The sequence below is a fragment of the Phalaenopsis equestris genome, unplaced genomic scaffold, assembly GCF_001263595.1.
Source record: "Phalaenopsis equestris unplaced genomic scaffold, ASM126359v1 Scaffold000107, whole genome shotgun sequence".
In the NCBI taxonomy this organism is placed as follows: Eukaryota; Viridiplantae; Streptophyta; class Magnoliopsida; order Asparagales; family Orchidaceae; genus Phalaenopsis; species Phalaenopsis equestris.
This window is the reverse complement of record NW_018164549.1, coordinates 4,983,856-5,001,706: the sequence shown is the minus strand read 5'-3', so window position 1 is coordinate 5,001,706 and position 17,851 is coordinate 4,983,856. Positions and strand designations below refer to the sequence as shown.

Genomic DNA, 17,851 nt, shown 5'->3' with positions numbered 1-17,851 from the left:
TATATATATATATATATGTATTACCATATGTATTGCAAGAAAAAAAAGCTGTTATTGATATATTTTGATTAAATTTTAATTATACCAGTCTTCAAATTTTAAATTTATTTTGAGTTAAATATAATTTATTTTTCATTTATTGTACATAAAAGTGAATTTAAGAATTTAGGGAATCATTTGATTAAAAAAATTTTAATAAAACTTTTATATGGGATAATTAAATTAAGACCACCTGAAATATTGATATTTATAAATTAATCACTAAGGTTATTTTTTTAACCTACCGTACCGATGTAATATTTATGCATGCCAGAGCCAAAATTTCGAGAAATTGGTAAAAATGCAAAATACGGGTTGGGGTTTTACGATGAATTTTGTTATGTGAGTGAGGATTTGGAAAATGGATGAAAGAGGGTGGGTGATTTGTAAATAGCAAGTTTTGGGTGGGGTGTATGCAATTGAATTTACGTATATAACACTTAATTATTATGCATTTACTTGTAAGGGTGTAAACGATTCGGCTCGTTTATATTTCGAGCTCAAAAAAAGTGTGTTCGTGCGTGTTCGGCTCATTTTCTTAGTTTCTTAGCGAGTCGAACACGAGCAGTTCAAAAACAAAGAGTCGTTTTGACAACCCTAATCAAAATGTTAAAAAATTAGGGTAAGGTTTAAAACATCATTTGAATCTAATTTAATAATTTTTTTTCTATTTTCTTAATTAATACTTTTAATTGATTATAAATCTGTAGCCTTGTAATACTATTGCTCATCAAATATATATATACAGTTGGCCCCACTTAGCATTAAATGAAAATATTACACTCAATAGAATGCAATGGAGACAAAAGATTCATGTAGCCGAGCCCACTTAGCATCCGTTTAGCGTAGCTTATTCTTGTGTTCGGCGTTTTCGTAACTTCGTGGAGGTGTTTGGTTAATGCTTCGGGGTCGGCGGTCGGGGAACACACTTAAGGGTTTATGTTAGGATTTGTTGAATCGTTCGCCGCTGGGAGAGGCTCGCGTTTAGGCACAACTTATTACTCCTCAGCCCCTCGATCCCGTCTCCTCCGTCGTGCCCTAGATCTGCGATCAAGCTCCTTTGTTCTCAGCCCTCGATATCGTACACCCCTCCACTCTCCCATTTCTCATTCGTTAGGTGGTGGATCGAAAGGTCCTCCTTCTTTGTGCTCCCTCCTCGCATTTCCTTGAAAATTTTTTGAGAAGTTTGGTGGTGAATCGAAATATTTTCTGAGTTCTCCATATATACGGAGAAGGCACGCAATACACGCAAAATTGTACATTGGATATTCTTTGGTGAACACGGTATATTCTTTCACAAATTCGGTGAACATAGTACATTCTTGAATGAAGATTGGCAGGGTAAATGTCCTTTGGGTTTTACTCTTGATAAAGGAGAAAAAAAATCACTTAATTGATAAAATCAAGAAGAAGATTCATGTTTCACTCTTTAGGTTTCACTCTTGGGTGATAATATTTCTCTCATTTGGGGGGAGAGTTACTATTTTAAAAAATTTCCTCATTTCTCTACCTCTCTACAATATACAAATTATGAAGGTTTTTAATAGTATTATGTAAAAGTTGCAATTGTTGTTTAATCCTCTGGGATGGTAGTGATAAAAACAAAATACATTGGAAAAGGTGGGAACAATTGTGTAGATTTCTTAATTAGGGAGGTTTGGGATTCATAAGTATTGCTGAGACTATGAAAATTTACTTTATTTAGCATTGGTATAGATTTCATATGAATATTTCTATTTGGGCTACTCTTATGAAGGCTAATTATTATTATATGAATCATCCTTTGGTTATTACAGACTCCAAATATTATTCGTTTTATTTGGAGGGAAAAGCTTAATGTTGCTAAATGCGCTGATGGTCTGATTTGTTGGGTTGTTGGCAAAGGAAATTGTTCTTTCTTGCATGAAGATTGTCAGGGTAATGGTGCTTTAGCAATGTTCAATGATGGTCCTCCCAATTTGGTGAACAGGGTATATGCTTTCACCAATTTAAGTGGGAGTTTTGTGCTCTAGACAAACCTCATAATGAAGAGCCTAGCAAAGTGGTTTAAGGCTTATGAATTTCTATCTCAAGAAAGGCTTACACTTGCTTCATTCGAGGATTAAAATTTAAGTGTACGATTTGACTTATCTATAGTATTATGCTTTTTTTAAGGAATATTGCTCGCTGATAAAGGAAGCATCCATTTATCATGTTGTGCATGATGTTGTTATATGAAAGTGAAGCTATGTTTAGGTAGTATTTTGATTTTCTACACGAGGGCACAGAGAAGTAGGTAATGTCAATGCATCATTTTTCTCTTCTCATATTTGCAATAAAATAATAAAAATGATCCACCCTCCCCTCATCAAAATCATCCTCAAGCCAGCTCCTATGCCTTTCCCCACCAGTCGTCTTCTTCACCACCGCCATTAACAGACTGCTCAGATAACTCGACCTCACTAGGCTACAGAAGAACGGAGCCCTCGTCAATGTGTGCATGTGCTCGGGAAACTCTCAGTAATAGAACTCAATATGACACACCGCATTAAAAGCCTCCGCCACCCCCATAACTAGCAGCTGCGGCGCCAACCACAGAACCAAAATTGACACCCCTTTCGACGACTCATCCCTCCTCTTGTTCTACACCACCACCGTCACCACCATCAAAAAAATCGATATCACAAGCGTGATCCCGCCCTCGAGCTTCGTGATCCTATGGGTTACCGGAACGACGACCATGTCATATACGAGATGAATAAAGCTAACCCTGGCATGACGATCGTCCCCACCGAGCCTGGCGGGATCATGAATTGTGGATTGAGATGACAGTTCATTTTCATGGACTGGAGGACGGAGAAGGTCCATTGTTGCCCGAGGGCAACAAAGCAGATGATCCCGGAGGTCCATGTGGGTATGATGCGGATCAAACACTTTACTTCTTTGACTTGTTGGAGGGTGCAGAGCCGTCATGAGCTCGGCGGGGAGGCGCCGGAAGGGGACGTGGTGGCGGCTTTGGATAGGAAGAGGAAGGAGGGGGTGGGCGGGAGAGAGGTGATGGCATGGTGGTTTTGTGAGATGGGGTTTTAGAATGCGGCGGTGGCAGGGGAGGGGGGGGGGAGGCGGCTGTTGCAGAAGGTGTCGACGAAGACTTGAAGGATTCTAGAGAAGACGCTACCTTCGGGGGCGACGTGGACGTATAACGGGGTGCCGAGGAAGAAGAAGGGGAGGGAGAGGAACATTAGGGTTGTGGGAATGGCGAAGCCGTTGGACCAGCTGAGGGAACCTTTGTCTGAGAGGGGAGACCTCAATCAAATGGTTGTGGCAGCTTCGATTGGGTCCAACGAACCTCCAGATGAACACTTGGGCCTTAGTGAAATGTCTAGGTATGATTTCAATCAAGCTCAACTTCAGTTGTTGGTCTAGATCTATGGTAGATGCTGTTTAAGTGGGGGCTTTTATGGGGAATTAACTCCTCTTGCTCTAGTGATGATGTAGGAACAATTAATTAGAGCTTGGTGGACTGTGGAGGGATGTTCTGTTTTGAGCTTGGATTTTGAACTCAAAATTGAGCTCTCACACTAGGAACCAAAAGTGTAAAATAGTGGGCTTGAGCGAAGGAGTTCCTGGAGAGTCTCTAGAATTAATTTGACAGAGGTTCCACAAGAAAATTCAATTGATCTCCTTTAGCCATGGGGAAGATGGTTTAAATAGAAGGGCTTAGGCTTTAGTTGATTTGAAAGTTCAATTTGATGGATTTTAGTTATTTAGTCAATTTGGGGGTATTGGGTTGGACTTGGGTTTAGGTTAGGCTAAGTTTAAGCTAAGCCCACATTGATGGTTCAAAATGGTATATGGGAATGTTATAAAGAGTTTTCAACATAAATTAGGTGTCAATTTTGAGGTTAGGACATTCAATTTGGTGGAATTTGGGTATGTGGCTAAATTGGGGAAAATTTGGGGATTTTGAATTTGGGTTGGAATTGAGTGGAATTGATGCTTGACCAAGGCAAATTGAGGGTTCAATTTGCTGTGTAGGATTGTAATGAAGAGATTGGGATCCAAATTGGGGTAATTGAGTGGGTCATAGGGTTCAATTGGGTGAGATTAGGTCATGTGGCCAAAATTTGTGCTTTTGGTTTGGATTAAAATTGAGCTCAAAGTATGGGTCAATTGGGCATGGATTTGGTTTAAAATGACCTTAATAATGGTGAATTGGAGTTAAGAATTGAAATTGGGGAAAATTGGAGTGAACATTTAGGGTGAATTTGGTGGAATTGGGCCTTTAGGGGCAATTTAGGGATTTTTTTCCAAAATGGTTAAATTGGTCAAATTGGGTCAAATTGGGGTGAGTGGAGTGGTACAAAACGGTTTTGGGGACATTTTGAAGGATTTTGGAATTTTTGGGCTAGGAAGGGTATTTTGGTAATTTTGAAAAGTTTGGGTTGTTTTAGGCAACTTAGGTGGTTTTAAGGGCTTTGAGATGGTTTTTGAACAATTTTGGGTATTTTGGAAATTTTGGTGGATTTTAGAGTTTCAAGAGTATTTTGGTAAATTTGGTAGATTTGGGGGGCAACATGCTAGGTTGGATCTTTAGGTGAAATTGGGGTGTCAACCACCCAATTTCAGCTATGGACCAATGAATCCTTATTTTGGGTCATACATGTATTGGTCTTAGGTAAGCCCCAACCCAGGGCTAGGGGCCTAGGAGTCTCCCAAAAGGTCAAGTGACCAAAGTTGAATAAAGTTAGGATTAAAGTTGTGAGTGAAAGTGGGTGAAAGTGAGTGAGAGAACTAGCTCTAGATCAACACCAGGGTTAACCCTGAGGTCAAGCAGTCCTAAGGGGACTCTCCTTGAGCTCCCCTATAGTGGCCTGAACTACTAAGTGCTAGAGGTTATGACCAATATATGGAACTTCCAGTTGAACAAAGAAGAGTTTGAAATTTTTATTGGTGAGGGTTCTATACTAGTTATCTAAGAGTATTCAACAAGAAGTCCTATGGCTATATAATAGGCTACTAAAGAGAAAGAAATGGACCTCAACCAAAAGTGATGTCAACCAAAAGTTGGATAAATTATTTTTAGAATTTATGAAAATTTTTAAGAAGCTTACAATTAATATTTCATTTATTGAAGCCTTGGAACAAATGTCAAGATATGTGAAGTTTATGAAGGATATTTTTAACAGAAAATGAAGTTCGAAGATAACGAGACTGTTGCACTTAGTGAGAAGTGCAATGCTATAATTCAAGAAAAAACTTCTAGAAAAACTTAAAGATCCTGGTAGCTTCATAATATCATGGACAATAGGAGACATTTTTTATGGAAAAACTTTATGTGGTTTTGAGGTCTTTCTTCCCTCTCCCCAGGGCCTAAAATCTATCCCTAGGATTTCCTATTTGACTCTCTTAGAGGACTAGATTTAGACCCATACCACTTAGAAATTCAAGTCATTTCTTCGCTCTTTGAAGTTTTCACATGGACAATTTTAAATCCTCAATATTCGATTGAGTCGATTGAAGAGCCGACATATTGAAACTCAAATTGAGCTCCTGTTTGATTCACTAGAGTGTTCTTGTTCGATTCGTTCGATAAGCAAACGAGACGAACACAAACAAATTTTTTTGTTCAATTTGTTAAACGAACCAAACACGAACAATGATGTGTTTGTTCGCGTTCGAATCGTTATTGTTCAAAATATTAAAAAAAATAAAATAAATATATATAAAAAATTATGATATTTTAAAAATAATTTTATACTAAAAAAATTTGTTATATTTTAAAAATTAAATCCCTTAAATTATCGTGTATAATAAATTATTAATAATGTTATATTTATATACTATCTAGTAAAATAGATTATTATATATTTATATAATATGAGATATATAATTAATATAATGTATTATATTATTCTCTTTATATATTAATATACAAAACAAGCCTTTTATCTAAACCCTTTTATTAACTAAGGCGGAAGCCCTAAGCCCTAACTCGTGACTGTTCGCCCTACTTTCCCCCGCCGCTCTTTCCAAGCCTTTTATCTAAACCCTTTTATTAACTAAGCCCTAAGCCCTAACCCCAACGCCGCTCTTTCTCCTCTCCAAACCACGCCCTCTTAGTTTCGGCCCTCTTAGTTTTGGCTGCTACTTCGCTCTTTCTCCTTTCAGTTTCGGCTAATCCTTCTCTCAAAATCGTGAAAAGTTTCCTCTCGGTGACTGCGAAAACCATCCTTCTTCTCTTCTCAAAATCGCGACTCTCGGTGGGAGCTTAGGGTTGATTGGTTGTGTTCGTTCTCTAATCTCTACTCTATCTGTCTTCGATAAAGTGTGTTTGTCCTCGGCGAGTCGGCGTTGGATCGACCACTCTCGGTATTCTTGCTTCGGGTGCATGGTTGCTCGATATTCTTGCTTTGTTGCTTGTAAGGCTGTCCTCTTTGAGCATATTTTCTGTAAGATTTCATATTATCTTCAGTTTTGCCTCTTAGCTTAAATTTTGAGAAATTTTTTTAGGTTTATTTAAATTTTTTGAGTGAGACCTAGATTTTGAAGTTTCTGAAATTTCCGTATGAGGCCATGTAGGGCTTTTATGAGTTAATTTTTGTATTATTATTTTTTTTTGCATAAAACATATGTATCTTGTGTCATAAAGGCATAGTTTGGATAAGATCCAATGCATAGTTGGAAGCTAGTTGAATAATACAGTGGTGTGCATGAACCGGGAATGTACTATTATGGATTTGTTGGCTAAGATGGCTTCCTGTAGCGACACACTAATTTATGCTTTTCTTATGGAATATGACATCTTGGATAATGAATCTGCCACAAGTCAAATCTTGTGAATAATACAGAACCCAAATAATGCATGGATAAAAGTTATCTTAATGCGAGGGAGGAGACATCCTCACTTGTCCTTTTTTAAATATCTCTCACTTGTTTGCATCACCGCCAGCTTTAAGGGAGATTTTCCACTCTAATCAAGTAATGTAATTAGATGGAATTGAGGGTGCCTCTGAGTATGAGTTATGTTTTGATTTTTTTGGAGTTTAAGAAGCAAAGAAAAATGTTTAGAGTTCTATTGACCTATCTTTCTTTCACACTTCAAATATCTTACAGTCAAATCTGCGTTGTTTTTTAGAATAATGATAGTTATAATCATGTGATATGGTACTTCATTATTGGTAATATCGAAACTTGTCACAAACAAGTTGTTAGTGAATAGATGATATTTATTTGGGATATTTATTTGAGAAGACACGTTCACTCGTAAGAAATGATGCATATATTGACATGAAAGCTAATTTGTGGCATTGCAGAAATGAGTTAGCAGCTATATGATATATTAATAGTATATTTACTTATGTGGAACCATACAATGGTTATATTGTCTACATATGGGCTGTTTTGAACACTGTTTTGGAAATATTAAAACATTGTTTTAGGGCTATTTTGAGCATTGTTTTGGAGACACTAAAAGCATCATTTTAGAGTTGTTTTGTGCCCTGTTTTGCAGAAATTAAAAACATCATTTTAGGGCTATTTTGTGCACTATTTTGTAGATATTAAAAAGCATCATTTGGTCGCATTAAATTAAAAACATCATAATGCGACCAAATGAGATTGTCGACCACTTCCGTAATTGATTTTCTTGTTTTTTTTCGAATACCGGTAAGCCTTTCCCCCCTCTTTTTCAACTATATATATCCCATTTGAGGATAGATTCGGGGTTTGTGATTTCTTTGAGGAATTTCAGAGTTCTAGTTGTTATTTTCGAGGTTATCCGGGGTTGGTGATTTCTTTGAGGAATTTCAGAGTTCTTGCTGTTATTTTCGAGGTTATTCGGAATCCGGGGTTGGTGTTTTCTTTGAGGAATTTCAGAGTTCTTGCTGTTAATTTTGAGGTTCTCTGGAGGTTAGATTTTAATATTTCTTATTATTTTTCTTCCTCTTTCCTTGAGTTTTTTTTAGGGCTTTTCATCAAGCCTTTCAAGTGAGAATCATATTTTTATATTCATTCGTTTCTGTGGATCGAATATGAAATATTTTATATCATATGTAAAATTTTTTTACTTGTTCATAAGGGTTATATTCTTTGAATCTAAATTTGCTTATAGTTTTAAATTGATTCATAATTTGAAATGCTGCTTGAAATTATAGATTATAATCGTATGCTCGATCCTGATTAAATAAATGGTTATATACTGGTTCAAGTTCTTATAATAAGCTTAAATTTTTTTCCTTTCATTTGAAATTTGATATGAGCTAAATGAAATGCAAATTCCCTTTCAAAATATAAAACCCAACCATGCTTCAGTTTATGGAAAAATTTCGGTTCAGTTATTTGGATTGTACTTTATTTGATGATATTTCCTCAAAGATACTATGCATTTCTTATGAGTAAATAAAGGGAAGCAAGTGGAGTTTACTGAAAGCAGTTAATAGAATATTTGTTTCTTTTGTTATTCTAAAATTTCTCTCTTATGTCTGCTTGCATCTTTATGGATTAAGAAGGAATTTTCTTATGGATGTAGTTGAGAATGACTTTAGTATACTACTAATGGTTTTTGGCATCTTCTTGTATTGTTTCAATGATTGATTTAAAATGTTACTTAACATGTCGCATAAGCTAAAATTGATAATTGTCATTTTTCCTAGAATTTTTAAAAGTATTTTCCTCTTGGAATTGGGGTTTTAGTTTTTTGATGCTGAAATGACTTAGATGCATGCACTTTATCCGTCATGGCTGGTTTATTTGCTATTATTGCTTGTTGGCGTATTTCCCTTACTTGATGTTATGCTCTAGTGTTGCTCTAGTGTGGTGTTTTGCTTTCATGCCTACATCTTTATTTGAAAGGTTTGATCGTGAAATGTTTGTGTGCAAAACATTTGACCATTAATTTCTTTTCGAGGTATCTACATTAATTAGTTGTTTTTTTTTAATTTTTTTCTATTAGATTTTTTATACTGCACGTTCGATGAATATGTTATTGATTCTCAACATGTATTTGTTTTGTTCTTCTTCTTTACAAGGATTTGTAACTGCTATTATAAATTAGAACGGACTCTTTGACATATTATCAATTGCAGGACCTCAGAATAATTCCTCCTAAACAATTCAGAACATTGCACACTCAGTTTCAAATATAATTCTGTGATTTCCTTCAAGTAAAAGTAACAGCATTGAGTTTAGCGGGCTAGAGCTTCAAATGTTTCATCCAGTCAGAGAGGGTGTTGTATATGACCTTTGGACTGATGGACTTATATGCGATTTTGAGTTTGTTCGAGGATCCAATCGTATGTCTAATAGCCACTGGGTTCCTATTGGATGGGCAAGGATTTCAGAACTAGCGAAGATTGCCGAAAATTATGCTGAATGGTCTTCGCAACAAATTGATTTGAACGAGGATGAAGATGATATTACCGTTTCTGGTGTTGTTGCTCGACCTATATGATGGTGTCACGTATTTGCGGGGCATTCCTCTATTTGTGCATGGCTCAGTAATGCTCACTGGCTATATCCAACTGTTAGTATTTGTTTGAGAGATGAAAGCAAACATTGTAGTGATTGTATGGATCACTTTGGTTTTGAGGTGAGTTCTAATGTTTGATTTTTTTTTCATGTTAGTGCCACATTTTCTATTTTATTGACTTGTTTCTTGAAAATGTTGTTACATTCCATTATTGTAGGGCTTGGTATGTTTAATGAATGTGAGCTTTTTGTATTTTAAAATGAATTGTGAATATTATTAATCATGATATTTTAGTCGTGAAATAAATATTTTTCTAGTGATATCTATTTGAGAGTTAGGGTAGTGCAAATATTTCTTTTTTGATGTTGAGAGATAACCTTAGATTGTGTATAATTCACATATGAATTAACCTTGTTCAATTTGAATATTTAAACCTTTTTAAATTCGGTTTAATTGATAACCTTATATATATATAAAAGATGTTTTCGTTTCTCTTTTCACTAAGTATGAATAGTTTTTCAGGTTCCTGTCAGAATGGCAGGATGGGCTGATGTTTGAGTTGTTGGGGTATTCAGTTAGTGATCCATTTTCCGAAGAAGATGATACACCGATTGTGCTTCGTTCTTATCAAACTCAACAATTTTTATTGACTGTGATGCATCTTAAAGGTTCCACGTCAAAAATAAATGTCGTAGGGATCAATGAAGTGGAGATGATTACATAGGAAATACAAATCATTTACAATATTTGTGTGCGATTCATAATTTTGCATGACTAATAATTCATATCTAGTCTAGATCATAATTTTGATAGCATGACCTTTTGCAGGATCTGCTTCGTACTGGTGGAACCGCGATTCCTAAATCTGTGCATGAGGTCATAGCACAATTAACTTGCCACCTTTCTTGGTGCGATGATAGGTAAATAAACATTTGTCACTTTTACTAGCAAAAGAAGGAAAGTTCAAAGTGCACCTCTTGATTTCAAAATTTTTAATATTATTTAGGACTCAATCTTTTCTTGCGGTTTTTTTTTATTTGTAATAAAAAATTGCACGCAAAGTTTTTTTTTTTTTGGTAAGAAAAGTTTGCCCTCAAGGAATTTTTTTTTGTAAGAAAATTTGCATCCGAGGCTTTTTTTTAATACCTGTCTTTAACTTTTCACCTTTATACCAAACTTAACTTTTCATATTTTAAAAGTGTAAACTTACAAATGGTATAAATAATAGATTTAATTTTATAAATTTAAGATGAAATTCTCTCGGTTATTTGTATTATTGACCATTCATATGCGATTTGGATAGATGGAATGAATATCTTTGTCAGATAAACCATTACCTTATAATAATAACCAACTTATCATAGCCACAGGCAATCCTAGATTGTAATGCTAAGCCTACATATTAAACCAATTGAAGTGCTAACTCAAATTATATGGAATTACAATGCATATATCAATTTGAGGGATAGATAATTGGAGTTAATAATTACTTAACTCAAGATTCAAGTGTTCAAATATGATTCAATGTGTTAAAAGATCAGAAGGGTCCAAGTATTTACGAAGCACATTAAAATCCACATTCCTTTATATATTTGGAGTGATTCTTGGAAACCACATTCCTTTATATATTTAAAATCCACCTCTTTGTTACACATCAGAAGGTAAAAGAATCTTTCTAGAAGTTGTTAACATAGATTGGTGTAAACTAAAGATAATCAACATATAATATTCACATACATAATTGAAGAAAATAATTCATAAACCCATGCTAGTAATGATAAAGAACACTAGCTTTTTCTTTATTTTGATAGGCTTAAGTGATTGCATTATCAGCTTTACTTTTTATTTTCTTTAGCTGCATTATAGCATATGATGTTTACCATAACCAGCTTCTTATGATTTAATGGATTCACTGGGAGTGACATTTGTTCTCGCTGGGAGTAACATTTATTCTCATCGAGGCTGCCATTTTGCATGACTTTTTGGGCATCTTACCTATCCATTCTTTAATAGAAAAGTTCTGTAGTTTTATAGCTAATTTTAACTTCTACAGGTATTGTCATTATTCTGAATTTGTATTCTTTTCTGATGTGCTTTTTGTTTGATTTTTTAGGATATTTCGCAAGTTTATTTTTGATGCTGCTAATGAAATCGAGTTGAAGTTTTTGAACTGGTACATTCATCAACTTTAATGATATTGATGTCGTTCAAAAAAATATTTAATGCTACCTTTTATTAAATTATAGTCTATATTTGATTGTGATGCTATATATATTTATGTATTATTGGGCAGGAGAACTTATGAGGATCTAAATCTACTCAGTATAATATTAAATCAGGAAATCAAAAGGTTGTATTTGGCAGGAGAACTTATGAGGATCCACATCCAATCAATATAATTTTAAATCAGGACATCAAAATGTTGGCAATGAAGGTACATTTGTTTCTTTTTAGTCATTAATGTTTTGACAGGTTCTTTTACTCGGGGCTTGCTTTGGGGTATGATGAGGCAAGATTGCCTCAGAACATGGAGTTTGTTTATAGAGTAGAGGGTGTGCTTGTCCAATTATTACTTTTGGAGTGAAGAATTATTAAGCAGAGTTGTGCAAAGCATTTTCATTTTAGTGCGTACACGTTGAGGCAAAACATTCTTAATGGACTTTATAAATGCGATCATGAAAATTTTCTAGGAACGCACAATATGCCTCATTGATTCAGTTGCTTGCTGGTTCATTTAAATTTCAGTTCCAATGAAATAGATAATGTTGCCAATTCACAAGGTAAAGGTCACAATTGAAGCTGATGCAACACATGCAATAGAGTCAGTCACATGCAACATTCATATAATGAGGACTTTTACTTGATTTATTTAAATTAGTTTTGAATATTCTCTATTAAAAGGATTTGTTACGTAAACTATTGAAATATTACAAATAACTCTCCAAATCTCAATTTTCCATATCGTTTTGGCAGGTTATTAGAGTTCAATGGTCATTACATGCAAGGAAAGAAATTGTCTTTGGTCTTCGACATCACTTGAGGGGATCTGCCACAAAAAGTTTACTGAAAGAAATTCAAAATACTACAAATGAAATGCTACAAGAGCAGGAAGCTGTTCGTGGACGACTCTTCACCATTCAAGACGTCATTCAAAGCACAGTTCGTGCATGTTTGGAGGTATTTATGAACATACAATCATGTTTTAGCTTCTATAGCTTTAATAGCCCACATTCTTTATAGTTCTATGAATCTTTTTCTATCAGGATAAAAGTCTGAGAATTACTGATAATGGCTGGATCATAGGGGTTTGTGGGCTGCTTGTTTCCATAATAGTTGGCTTTTTTGGGATCAATCTGGATGGAATCCCTGGCACCAAGAACTCTCCCGATGCATTTGCATTGTTTTGTGTATTTATCCTCTTTATTGGAATATTATTAATTTATTTTAGCATGCTCTTTTTTGGGCTGAAGAAGCCCGATATTGAAGAGCAGGTCAATGCTAGAAAGCTTGAGCTACAACAGCTGTTTTCCATGTTTAAACGTGATGTAGAGGCACATGTGAAGGTTAGGGAGGGTGTCTCCAGGACTCGGACATGTTAAATGATGTTGACTTCCTTTTATATTTAGGGCTTTTTGTTATGCCTTTCAAGTAACGATCATATTTCTATATTCATTCGTTTTTGTGGCTCTAATATTTATATCATAGGTAAAATTTTGTTATTTGTTCATAAGGCTTATATTCTTTGAATTCAAATTTGCTTATAATTCTAAATCGATTCATAGTTTGAAATGTTGTTTGGAATTATAGATTAAAATTGTATGCTCGATCATAATGAAATGAATGGTTATATACAGGCTCAAGATTATATAATAAGCTTAATTTTTTTTCCTATCATCTGAAATTTGATATGAGCTAAATGAAATGCAAATTCCCTTTCAAAATATAAAACCCAACCATTCTTCAGTTTATGGAAAAATTTCGGTTCAGTTATTTGGATTGTACTTTATTTGATGATATTTCCTCAAAGATACTATGCATTTCTTATGAGTTAATAAAGAGAAGCAAGTGGAGTTTACTGAAAGCAGTTAATAGAATATTTGTTTCTTCTGTTATTATAGGATTTCTCTTACTCTATGCCTGCTTGCATCTTTATGGATTAAGAAGGAATTTCATTATGGATGGAGTTGAGAATGAGTATAGTATACTATTGATGGTTTTTGGCATCTTCTTGTATTGTTTCAATGATTGATTTAAAATGTTACTTAAAATGCCGGATAAGCTAAAATTGATCATGAGATTCATATTTTCTAGAATTTTCAGAAGTATTTTCCTCATGGAATTGGGGTTTTAATTTCCTGATGCTGAAATGACTAAGATGCATGCACTTTATCCGTCATGGCTGGTTTATTTGCTATTATTGCTTGTTGGCGTATTTCCCTTACTTAATGTTATGCTCTAGTGTGGTGTTTGCTTTCATGCCTAGGTCTTTATTTGAAAGGTTTGACCGTGGAATGTTTGTGTGCAAAAAATTGGAATCACTTGTAGGTGTAAAACTTATAAATTGAGCTGACTACCAAGATTTACAAGTCAGAATGAAAATTTTCCGGGCTGCATTTTTGTACACATTATGTTGTCTAGCGTTGAAATGATCATTCCTGAAATTTTTAATGGTTGTGAGTTTTTGAGAGCTGAACTGGATGCATAAATGTCACAATTATTGTTTGTAAAAGTTGAACTTGATGTAAATTATGTTATCTTGATTTGATATCAAAAGTTGTTGATAACTCAATTTCTTTTTTTGCTATATGAAATTTTAACAAAATACTAAAGTGAAAGCTCTATTTAGGCAATAAAAAAGCTGATATGTTTTATTTGTCAAGTTTTATGTAGTCGTTTTTGATAAATATGTTGAATAAATTTAATATACTGTCATTTCATATGTTGTGCATGGATTGTTCAATAAACTTGAAGCCTTATTTAAGGCTATTAAAAAGTTAGATTTTTATAAATAGACTGGATGGATAAAGTATTTAATTTATTTTGTTCTATGCATTTATAGTTTAATTAAGTGAGTTTTAGTTAAGCCACCTTCTAAGCTTTTTATTATTTCAACAATATTTTGGATTCAGGGAAGATTAAATCTAATTTAATATTATCTTTACTTTGTTGTTGTGAATCGACTTAACTGCTGAAGAGAAACCTTTCTTTAGCGATCTTGTTGACCTAATTTTTTATTTTTGTGAAGTTTTATGTTTATTGTTTTTTTTCAAAAATATGTTAAAAAATTTAATAAGATCTCATTTCACATGTTGAGTATGAACTTTTCACTGGAGTAGAAGCCTTATTTAAAGCTTTGAGAAAGTTAATATGTCTGTTAGATTTCTTCATAAATATATTGAATATATAAAGTATTAAAGTATTTGATCTATTTTGTTGTTGTGCATTTATAGTTTGATGAAGAGAGTTTTATTTAGGCCATTATCTGAGCTTTTATTCTTTTTTAATGAAATTTTAGCTTGAATCTTTATAAAAAATATTGAGAAAATTCAATAAATTGGTATTTTACATGCTGTCTTTGGTTTGATAACTAAAGCAAATACCTTATTAAGGCTCTGAGAAAATTAATATATAATAATTCTTTTAAATTACATTAGGTTCCTTCATCAATATTTTTGATTTAAGGAGGTCTAAATCTAATTTAAGATTCAAATTGTTATGTTTTGACTTAAATCCTAAAGATAAACCTTCCTTCGGGAATCTAGCTGACCTAACATGTTATTTTATTGAATTTTATGTTTACTTTTCCAAAAATATGTTGAAAAAAATTTAATTTGTTCTCATTTTAAATGGTGTAGAAGTAGGTCCCTTATTTAAGGCTGTGATAAAGCTAAATATGGTACTAATGTAAAATTGTGTTAGATTACTTCATAAATAAATTTGATATATAAATTATTTAATATATTTCTTGTTGAGCATTTACAATTTGATAAGTGAGAGTTTTTTTTAGGCAATTATTTGAGCTTTTATGTTTTCTTAATGAAGTTGTCGGTTGACTCTCTTTCGAAAAATATTGAGAAAATTTAAAAAATTGTCAATTAATATGCCGTGTACGGATTGATAACTGAAGCAAAATACTTATTTAAAGTTTTAAGAAAGGTGATATATAATGATTATGTCATATTATGTTAAGTTTCTTCAAAAATATTTTGGATTTGTGGAGAATTAAATCTAATTTTAGATTAACTTTATTTTTTTGTCATGCAATGATTATTTACTGAAGTTAAGTGTATTATTTGATTTACTTTTCTTTCTTGATATGCAAGGTTTCTTTGCTGAATTGAAAGTTTTATATATGTACCAACACATATTTTCTGCTATTTTTATGAAGTTTTAGGTTGAAATCTTTAAGGAAAATGTTGAAAAATCATCAAGGAAAATGTTGAAAAAATTCAATATTTAGCTTTTTTACATGTGTATGGATTGATCACTATAATTGAAGCAAGATTTATGGCTTAGTCAAAATCTGAAATGTGGTGATAATGTAAAGTTTGGTCGATAAAAATAGTCAAACCTTTTTTAGGAAAGCCTTCTGAGCTGTTACATGATCTTCCTGAAGTTTCATTATACATGCTTTGTAGGGATTTATTATTGAATTACATTCCTTAATTATGGGGAAGGCTGATACCTGGAAATTATGGCAATTTAGGTTAGAGTTGTTCCCAATATTTTTTATTTATGGAAGATTAAGTGTATTATAGGATTTACTTTACTTTCTTGATGTAAAATGTTTGTTTCTAAAGTGTAACATTTATTTAATGCACTAGCACATATTATCTGTTACTTTCATGAAGTTTTAGGTTGGCCTTATTCAGAAAAATATTAACAACATTCAATATTTTGTCATTTTATATGTTGCTGTGTATGATTTGATTACTAAAGTGAAAGCATGACTTTTGGCTTTGTGAAAGTTGAAATGTGGCCATAATGTAGTTTAAAAGGATTCAAGCATTGGACTGGGACCACTGAGCTATGTACAAAGTACTCAGAAGTCCAGCTTCTAGAATGTTCTAAGATGATGGTGGATTTCCACCAGAAGACTGGGAAAAGAAAGCTTACTGGGGTCCATAAGAAATATAGCCCATTCAAGTTTGGATGAGCAGCAAAGTATGAACCTGCTCTCTTCTTGTTGGATATGAGGAACTAACTGAAAGGAAAGCTTTGCTCTCTTCTTGTTGGATAAAAAGAACTAGCTGAAAGGAAAGCTCTAATCTTCTTTTTTTTCGGAGCTAAAACAGGTTTGGAGAGAGATGGGGGAGTGATTTTATATCTTTTTTTGCAACTTAAGTTGCATGCAATGTGAGTTGCAGTTGTGCTAAGTTGCATGCAATGATTAACAAACATCATTTGAAAATACCTGAATTGTGTTTTAATTCTTATTATTTTTCTTAATTATACTAAATTGATGTACCTATAAATTCAATTTTACCAATCATTAAAAGTACATTAATACTGAAAAATACTCCATAATATCAAATACCATAAGAAAATACATGTAAATTGCCAAGATAATAAATAAATAAGCATCAAATATGTATAAGTGAGACAAATAAGATACGAATGACCACAAAATAGCCAGACTAGTACAGCCTTAATTTTGAATGATAACTCACTACAATCAATTAATTTATTTAATTTCTATGTTTTAAGATTATATATTTATACACATACCGCACAAATCTTGTGCATTTACATAACTAATACTGCAAGTTTGCATTTATTACACATTAGCCTTAAAAACCTATGTTATGTAGAACAAAACAGAAGGAGCAACAGATCATCAGAAACTTGTTATTTACAAATCAGCCACCTTCTTCCTTTCATTTTGCAAATTCTCGCTCAATTATCAAAATTCATGGTAAAAACCTAACTAATATTTTATATTTTTATTAAATTCTCAATATTTTGATGGTGGCACACGTAAATAAATTGATTCGATAGTTCAAAAAACTCGTCAGATAGCTTAAGTTGTAAATATCAATATTTCGGGGAGTTTGTATGTAATTATCTCAAAATATAAAAACTACAACTATCATAATAGATATTAGTAAAAAGTGGAGGGAAAAAACTCTTAATACTCTTTAAAATTCTAATTAGATAGTTGATGCTTACAGAAACATAAAATACAAGGCTGGGGGAGGGGGGGGATTCATTCGACACTGGTTTGGCAATAGGTTCTCTTTTGTTAGCATGCTCTGGAGATATTTGTCTTTTCCTACCAAAATCAGATTCATTAGTAAACAACAACCATAAGCAACTTAAATTATGAAATAATAATAATATATATATATACATATATATATATAT

At 33.2% G+C, this 17,851-nt stretch overlaps 1 protein-coding gene and 1 pseudogene across 2 annotated transcripts; both read left to right on the top strand.

Moving 5' to 3' along the window:
• Positions 1-16,797, top strand: part of LOC110020722 — a 21,922-nt pseudogene extending 5,125 nt beyond the window's left edge.
• On the top strand, positions 6,028-13,106 carry LOC110020852. 2 transcript variants are annotated; one of them, XM_020719114.1, is made up of 7 exons: positions 6,028-6,440; positions 9,105-9,607; positions 10,316-10,407; positions 11,601-11,660; positions 11,852-11,921; positions 12,461-12,664; positions 12,751-13,106. In XM_020719114.1, the coding sequence occupies exons 2-7, from the start codon at positions 9,587-9,589 to the stop codon at positions 13,084-13,086; spliced, it is 783 nt and encodes a 260-aa protein (XP_020574773.1). In that variant the 5' UTR covers positions 6,028-6,440; positions 9,105-9,586; the 3' UTR covers positions 13,087-13,106. The 2 variants fall into 2 exon arrangements, with proteins under 2 accessions (XP_020574773.1, XP_020574774.1); XM_020719115.1 differs by having other exon boundaries at positions 6,028-6,470.
• Positions 16,798-17,851: the final 1,054 nt, after the last annotated feature.